Here is an 8,735-nt window from a genome sequence, read left to right on the forward strand (position 1 = left end):
AACTTTAGAAATCAAGTAGTATTATATATTAACTAATATCGAATACTACTAATGTATTAAAATAAAAATTTGAAGTGAATGTAATAAATTTTAAAGTTTTATTGATTATTAATTCGGTATGATAATTCTGTAAAATTATATATTCAAAGAATTTCGAGATATTTTAATCTATTAGCAGTTATATATGTTTGATATTATTTTATAACGTAAAAATTATACTATTATTTCCTTATTTTTGAAATAATAGTGTCTGAGTAAATAACTGAGTAATGGATAATTTGATTTATAATTATTTTAGCTATATATAGTATTAGAAATTTAAGTAATATCTAATTGTGAATATTTGAAATTCTAATTCAGGTGTTTAAAGTTGAAAGTGATAATTAATGAAACTCATATAATATTCCTTTATTGATATTATATGATGAAAAATGTTATAATAAATTAAACAGAGGCGAACTCAATAAGTAGATTTGATATGTTATTATTAAATTATAGATTAATCATATAAAATATAGAAAGGGTTCAGTATTCTATTAAAATATATATTACAAGGATTTCTAGAGTAGCTTATTTTTTTATAGATAGTCAATTTTCAAATAATAAATAATTATTTTTTATCTTTAGAGTCTTTTGGACAATTATTTCTTGATTGTTGATAAGATAATTATTAATATTAAAAAGTATATAAAGATTATATTAATTATAATAACGTTTATTATACTAATTATTATACTCACTCTTATAATAATTTCAAAACTATATTAATAGATGTAAAGAGTCAGCGCGTTAAAAAATAACGAATGACTAAAGTTATCAAAAGAAACAAACAATTAATAAAATGTATTCCTCTACTATCAGAAATTTATTCAAAATAAATCTATATATTTATTATCTTACTGTTATATTATTGAATAAATCAATAGACTATTTTCATATTTCTTGAAAATAATCGAATTTCTACTATGTACTCTAAAAATAATCAAATTTTATTTTCTATAGATTCTAATTGAGAATTTTTAATCAAGAAATAGTTATATTTTAATCATTTTAAAGTAAATTGAATTAAAGAGAATTAATTATTAAATCAAATGTTCGTTCAAATATCAAAATATGTATAAGAAATGTTAAGTATAATGTTTTAAGTGAGATAGTAAAATCCATTAAAACATAATTTATTCTATAGTTATACTTACAGTTTTTTTAAACTCTTCTTTTCTAGAGATTAACTATCATAAACTAAATCCTCGATTCCATTATATATTCTAGAAATTGATTCTATTATAGAAAGTATAAGATATAAGAATCATATCAATGCAACTTTTAGGAAAAGGGGTAGTTAATCTATAATCAGATAGTATGAATACAATTGATTTCAACTAGATTTTTTCTTATAGTAAGGAGACTCCTATTAATATTAATTTAATTACAAAAGTATTGAATGCTTTAAATGATTCTCAATTTAAGCTTTGATTAAAGAAATTAAATAATAAAAGGTTATTAACGAGGATAAGTAGTTATATTAAGTTGTTTTAAAAGTTGAAAGGTCTCTTAGTCTTATTTTTAAAGATATTATTTTATAATCTCTTATTAAAAGAATATTTATTTAATAAGAATGAAATAAATAAATTAACATGTATTTTAGAATGAATAAATTAAATAAAATGAGTAAAGAACTGTATCACGCTAAAAGTGACGCCACCAATAGCCGTAGACTAATTGGGTTTATATAGGATTAATTCTCTCGTAACACACCCCCGAGATTACTAACTAACTAATTATAAACAATAATCTCTTTATACTAGCTTTATTAAGTTATATATGCACAAATCTTTTCCTATATCCTTATACTACCGAATCTAAATTTTCTTATTGAATATATTTAATAAGCTATGTAAATATAATAAAGCAACAGAGTAGATTCTTTATATTTAGTTTTAATAGATTAGAATCAGATAATTAAATATAGGTCTAATGAAATACCTTCTTATAAATAGATTTATCAAAAACCTTGCAAGAGAGTACGGTAAAGTAAAGAATTATATTATTTCATTATGAACACATACCGGGCTTATAACTATCACACTAAAAGTAATGTTACCAATAGCCTTAGGCTAATTGGATTTATATAGGCTTAATTCTCTCGTGACAAACTGAAAATAAGATCATAGAATATAAATGAACTAATTCAAACATCATTTAATAGCTTCTATATTTGATACTTAATTTTGATGAAATTATATAAAACGAGATCTTATTATTAGAGTGAAAGTAAGATGATAACTAGTATAGAATATAGGTAGAAATGAATTATGGGACTTTGTATCAATCTTTTTAAACTCTTCTTCTCAAATTATAACCTATGTAGAACTTCTTTGTTTCAGATTAATAATCAACTCAATTTCGATTTCATGTTAATATTTGTAATAGTACATTTTTTTGAGTTATCATTTTTGAAAGCTTCAAAAATTATTAAATAGTTAATTATTAGTACATTAGTTTATTTTTGAAGCTTTATTAAGTCCTCTAGCAATACGCTAGTCACATAATGCTTATATCTTTATTTTATAAGTTTTAATTCTTTTATAATTCTTGAGAAAGTCATACCGCAGTATAAAAGTATTAAATTAATTCAAAATCTTTTACAATCATTAAAATTGAGAAAAGATTACTTTCTTTCTCTTATTCTATCAATATCAATTCTCTGTTCATAGAATAGTAATCTATATTCAATGAAATTTTAATCAAAAATGTTTGAAATCTTTAAAATCTCGAATCATTCAGAGGAAATTATTTTCTTTCTTTTATTTTATCAAATTTAATTCGTTTTTAATACAATAACGATTTGTATTCAAGAATATATTTAATAACTTTTTTTTCTTTCGAAACTTTTGTTTTCGAAACCTATTTATTATTGAAAGTATATAAAACCTACAAGATTAGAATTCGACGGCATTTCGTTAGTATATGATAGTCGACATATATAGAATTGAGAAATCCTAAGAATCCTAAAAATCCTGAATAAAACCGAAAATCGTAAAATGGGAAAAAGTTTTGAAAAATCTGAAAACTCTGAAAATAATTGAGAATGCGGAGCTCTACTAGCTTGTAGCTAAGTCCTCGAAACCTAAAAGAAATCTTGAAAATCGTGAGATCAGGAAAATATCTAGAAGATTAGAAGTTTCAAAAATTCATTTCTCTGTATTTACTTATTAAGATGAAGTAAGTTTAATAAGATATCGGTTTTTAATATAGTATCAGTACTTTATAACTAGTTTTTAGTAATGTCTTTATTTATTATAAAATGATTAATTATATTTTTCTCCATATAAAACGTCTAAAATATTGTATAAATATATTATCTGTTTTTATAATTGATTTAAGATCTTATATGAAAATTTTTGTCTTTTTAATGATATAATATAAGTATACTACCATTATTCTTTAGGTATTATTGATGATAGAGTATGCTTTTCAAAAAAGAGATTTTTTTTTCTAATATTCCTTTTTATATTTTTCTGATTTAGATTTGATTCTTTTTTTTTTCAATGTATCATAAAAATGTATCATAAAAATGTATCATAAAAATGTATCATAAAAATGATTCAAAAGCGATTCAAAAAATCTATACTCAAAAGATATTTCTTTTTAGTTTTCTTTAATTCAATATAATGAGATAGAAAACATCTCAATATGAATGATACTAATTATATATTAAAATTGTGTTATAAATGTATCATAATCTATTGAGATTCAAAGTTTTCAAAGTTTTCAAAGTTTTCAAAGTTCTTAGAATTATTCATAAAAAAACTCATCGATAGTTTATTCTATAACAATTAAATTAAAACATTGTTAAAGTAAATATAAGATAATAGTTAGTACAGAATATAAATATCAAGGAACTTTAAGCTTTTTTATGAATTTTTTCAAAGTTTTCCCAAAATTATAGTATATATAAATTCTTAACTTTGGATTAAGGCTCGGCCCAATGCCAATCCTATAGCGATACTCGTACAATATATTATCTTAACTATAAAACTAGAAAATTTATATAATTTTAAGAAATTATGGAATTATAGATTTAATTAATTATAACCTTGAAATTATATATAAAATGAAGCTGGCTTCCTCGATTGAATAATTTTATTAGTCTTATTTTTGAATAGAGCTCGTTTATTAAATGCTTCTTATCTAAGATAAATATATTACTTAATAAACTCTCAAAGAAAGAATTTTATTAAATAATAACTTTACAACCTGATAATTATCTTTGTACTAGATTCTATAATTAAAAAGAAATTATTAGATACTAAGATATATCTAAGTTATTATTGTATATTGTATTTAAAATATGAATCAATTTCAATTTAGAATAAATTGAGAATTTATAAGTCTCTAGGAAGACATCATTCATTCTAAATTTTTTTATAATAGCGTAATGTTTATCTTTCTTTTATACTTGAACCTAAAGCTAAAAAGAAGGTAACTGGTTTATATAGAGACTATGTATGTATAATTGTATATGAATAAAATATTTGATCTAAGCAATACTTATATAGTCTTTAATAATAATTAGATAATAAGATAGATCTAGTTACTTGTATAATTAATGCGTTTCATTTTTTCAGACGAATTCATAAGTATAGATTAATAAAACAATAATTGTCATGGCTCCTTTACCAGACCACAACAAAAGGGACATGTCTCATTTATTCAATTCTCTCTGTGATTCTCTTCTTTTACACAAATCCTATAGAATGAAGCATTTGTCCGAAACGATCTCCTTCCCTTTACATGATCTCGAAACTACAATACCAGGTGTTAGCAAAATGAACTCATTTGATTTTCGACTGGTCGTGGACAACAGCCAAGCGGACAGTGACCCTAGCTTATCCACCCCGACAACCATCTCAGTTATTGATGGCACAACTACAATCACAATCAAACCCGAACCCAAACCCAAGACTCGGATCACCACCACCACCCAAGACCAAAACAAAATCGAGGCCCAGGTCGCCTCCACAATTACATTCACAACTAAAACCAAAACCTAAGCCATCATCGTCATCATCATCATCATCATCTCCATCTCTATCAACGTCAATCTCCTCCTCCTTCGAGAATGACATCGAAATTTCCGACATCGCTTGCACACCCGCATCATTTAACTCTACTCCTCTTGCCCTTCTTCAATGCACTGAAGAATCATCCCAGGTAGAGAATAATCATCACCGCCCTAGTTTCTTTCCACTTGCACAAAAGCATCTCAAGGATGTATACACAAAGTTGAGATGTTATTCCAAGTCTACTCAAACAAGAATCCGAATGTCAAAACTTGACGAAGTCCTCGATTCTCGGAACGATTTCCCTCATTGTTGGACCGAAAATATTGCAAATACCTTTGCATTGACACATTATACTTTATCAGAAATTCTACCTTTGGTTCGAGATAATTCTTTTCTATCGCAAAAGCGTCAATCATTGTCAACTTGGAAGAGGTGAATTTATTTCCTTCTCCTTCATGCACACAACATGACAAGAGCTAACTTTTCATCTATATAAACAGATTCGAAGAGGAAGTTTTTTATGATACATTACTTCATAAAGGTAATACTCAACAAATCGAGAATACTTCGGGCCTTCCAACCTTAAGCGAATGGAGAGTTGTATCCCTACTCGAAAATCCCCAATGTCTTGGTTGTATTGCGTTTGCCGATGTCGACACAGATATGGGAAATGCGACTGCCGATATCGATAATACAAATAAGAATAGCATCGATAACTCCTCAACCCTTCTTCGTGTCGAGTTATTTTGTCTTTTTATATTATTAGCTCGACAAATCGATCCTCGAATGAATTGTGAAAATTATCGTCAATTGATAAGGGATGATGAGAAAGGAAATGGCTGGGTTACAAGATCGGTATGTACTATTTTACTCAAGACTCTTCAGTTTTTTCCAAACTTTGAAACATAAATTAATGTAGAATCCTAAAGGCTGTTACAATCTTCCTTACAAAAACCCATTTTCGAGTTGTTGAAGCGAGATTGAATGAAGGTACATGGGATCAGACTGCGCCGGTGGAATTACGTATTCATATCAGGAAGAGTATCAGATGGGACGAGGTGGATGTCAAGGATGAGAAGTATAACGAAGAACTTTGGAGAGAGCTTGTCAGTTGGTCATTCTTGTCAGCGGAGAAATCTAGCGATAATTAATGCAAGTTGATTTGGTTCAATGATACTACCTATCTCTTTGACTATCTTCATAATCTTATTACAGGTAGTATTGTTTGTCGTTGCTTTTGTCGTTGTGATAATGGTTAGTTTGTCGAAGAAGAGGGGGAAAGAGAAAAATGATTGAAAGTTTAAAATGGTGCTTAGCCCTCCAAGGGTACTGCCTTCGGGGCAGAATATTGCAATAGGAAGTACTCGAGAGCAGCGACCTTGGAAGATTTGAGAGTGTGTTGTTAGATAATTCGTGCAGGAAAGATGAGCATTATACCCACACAGCCTTATCCCGCGGTGGATCAGCTCTATCGTACTCGAGCCGCGTAAATTGACACGGACCTGACGCGTAAAATTTGTATATCAAGTGATATCTTCACCATTTCCGACGCATCATGCATCAAATAACCTTCTCTTGTACTTCTTCCAATTCCACAATACTCAACTCAGCGCAACGTCAATCATACATAAGAAAATAATCTATCATCATATTGTATTTGAAATTCCAACGTGCTCAACATCTCACCTATCAACCCCTAATCAATGCACACGAAAGCGGAACCAATTATTCACTGTCATGGATACTATTTCAACACCTCCATCGATCTTACCTCACTCACCCCACACACCAAGAAGCCTTGTCGACTATGCGCCTCACCCTGAAGAGCTTCATTATATCGATATCAGATTGCGACAGCATCAGCAGTATTTACCGACCCCAAATATAACTTCTTCTTCCAATTCCACAACGCCACAACCATCCCACTCGGAAGAAATTCCCACGCCCACTATTACATCTGCTAAGATCAACAACAACGACAATGATCACAAATACAAATCCTCCCTAAGAGTTCTTTCAGATTGGGGTCTCACATTCGAAGAAATTGATATTGCTCGTCACTGGGGCCAGAATCCGGATGAATCTCTCAAAGAAGAGGTTCACATGCAACTTCTCGCTGAATGCGCAACGTCGATAACTAATTCATAGAGTCTCGGCGACATTGAAGAATTATACAAGGAGTACGACACAAGGATGGCGCAATGGAATTCCACTATCAAAATATCAAATCAGAGCTTGGAAAAACGTCGAGCAGAGAAGGCACTTTCGGAGTTGGTGTCTAAAATGGAGTCGGCCGGGTACAAAAATGAAGAAATGAGGTGGGTTTCTAGGGTACTGAGTTATTCTGAGCAGACCTTTTGGGCTTTGAAGGAGTGGTGTGAGTCAAGATTGGAAAGGGTAAGGGGTGAAACTGAGTTGAAACAACAGATACGCATACTGAAGACCGATATCGAAACACGTGGATCTCCCGGGGCTAGCGGAAATACATCTGTAGGGGGAAAGGAGAGAGAGATGGAAGTAATAGGGGTTGAACCCGCGATGAAACTGCACCGGCGCATATCAGAGACGGTGATTGAGAGGCGCGGGGTTCTTGATCCACGAGGAAATACACAGGGAGGAGGAAAGGAAATTGAGACGAAGCAGACGAAGACAAGAAAGTCTCAACGGAATATTGACTCGCAGAGACATGCAAAGACGGAGGAAATGGAGAAGGAGACGAAGGGAATAAGGGCAAGAAAGTCTCAGCGGAATGTCACCTCCAGAAAACATAAGCTCAGTCACGATACTCAGGATCGTACTTCACAAAAAAACAGCATCCCACAAGATATGCCAGCTATTGGTACTTCAGAAGTTATGGAAGCCAAGAATACTAAAAAACTCACGCAAGCCACCAAATCCCCAGATTCCATACAAATTATCAACATCCTAAACTATCCACAAGATACTTCGGGTCAAGAGAGCATGCAAAAATCGGACACCTTTCGAAAATCTGCTAGTATCACCAACACTCGAAAACGCATATATACCAATAGCAATAATTCAGACAACGATACATCTCACACCAAAAGACTGCGTCGATCATCTTGACTCGGATCGATCCTTGATTCGGAGAAGAGCAAAGGTTGTTTTCGTAGATGAGGTTAAGATTACAAACACATCAAGTGAAGACATAGCGTGATTTACTTGGTATGTTGATGGCCTTTGTGATGAAGATTTTCTTGATGTGCTGGGGAATGGGATGGGCTGATATCAACTATTGATATCATAAACCAGTCAATATGATGGGGTAGAGAAATTATCGGTAGGGGCTGGGGATCATAATTCCTTTATTCTCTATTCGTTGTGCGGCTTCGTGATTTTTTACCTAACCAATCCTCTGTTCCATGTCAAGCCCATTCCAATCATTCCCATGGTTCGGGCTTGACGGGATAAGATAGCATGAGATTGGCTCAGAGATGGATTGATTGAAACTAACGGTGTTTATATTTATAAACCTCCAGAGTTTGTTGGGATACTCTGAAGTAAATGTTACTTAACTTCTTTCTTCTGGACAATTTGCGTTATAGATGGAACTTTTTATATCAATTAGCGCACTTCCCTAGCTTCCAAGTTCTCAGCTCGACTTTTGGAATGAGCATTATAACCGTGTTGACTCAATTGGTTAATTGA

The 8,735-nt window shown here is 30.7% G+C and overlaps 2 protein-coding genes across 2 annotated transcripts; both read left to right on the top strand.

Moving 5' to 3' along the window:
* Positions 1–4,920: 4,920 nt before the first annotated feature.
* On the top strand, positions 4,921–6,217 carry EAE97_012081 (uncharacterized protein; the record flags this gene model as incomplete). Its single annotated transcript, XM_038882595.1, has 3 exons — positions 4,921–5,498; positions 5,567–5,921; positions 5,996–6,217. The coding sequence occupies 3 exons, from the start codon at positions 4,921–4,923 to the stop codon at positions 6,215–6,217; spliced, it is 1,155 nt and encodes a 384-aa protein (XP_038726564.1).
* A 586-nt stretch (positions 6,218–6,803) lies between these two features.
* Positions 6,804–8,153, top strand: EAE97_012082 (uncharacterized protein; the record flags this gene model as incomplete). The annotated part of the gene is made up of 2 exons (XM_038882596.1): positions 6,804–7,163; positions 7,215–8,153. 2 exons carry the CDS (start codon positions 6,804–6,806, stop codon positions 8,151–8,153), a joined length of 1,299 nt encoding a protein of 432 aa, XP_038726565.1.
* Positions 8,154–8,735: the final 582 nt, after the last annotated feature.

Source organism: Botrytis byssoidea (genome assembly GCF_014898295.1).
Source record: "Botrytis byssoidea strain MUCL 94 chromosome Unknown BBYS_049, whole genome shotgun sequence".
NCBI classification, from domain to species: domain Eukaryota; kingdom Fungi; phylum Ascomycota; class Leotiomycetes; order Helotiales; family Sclerotiniaceae; genus Botrytis; species Botrytis byssoidea.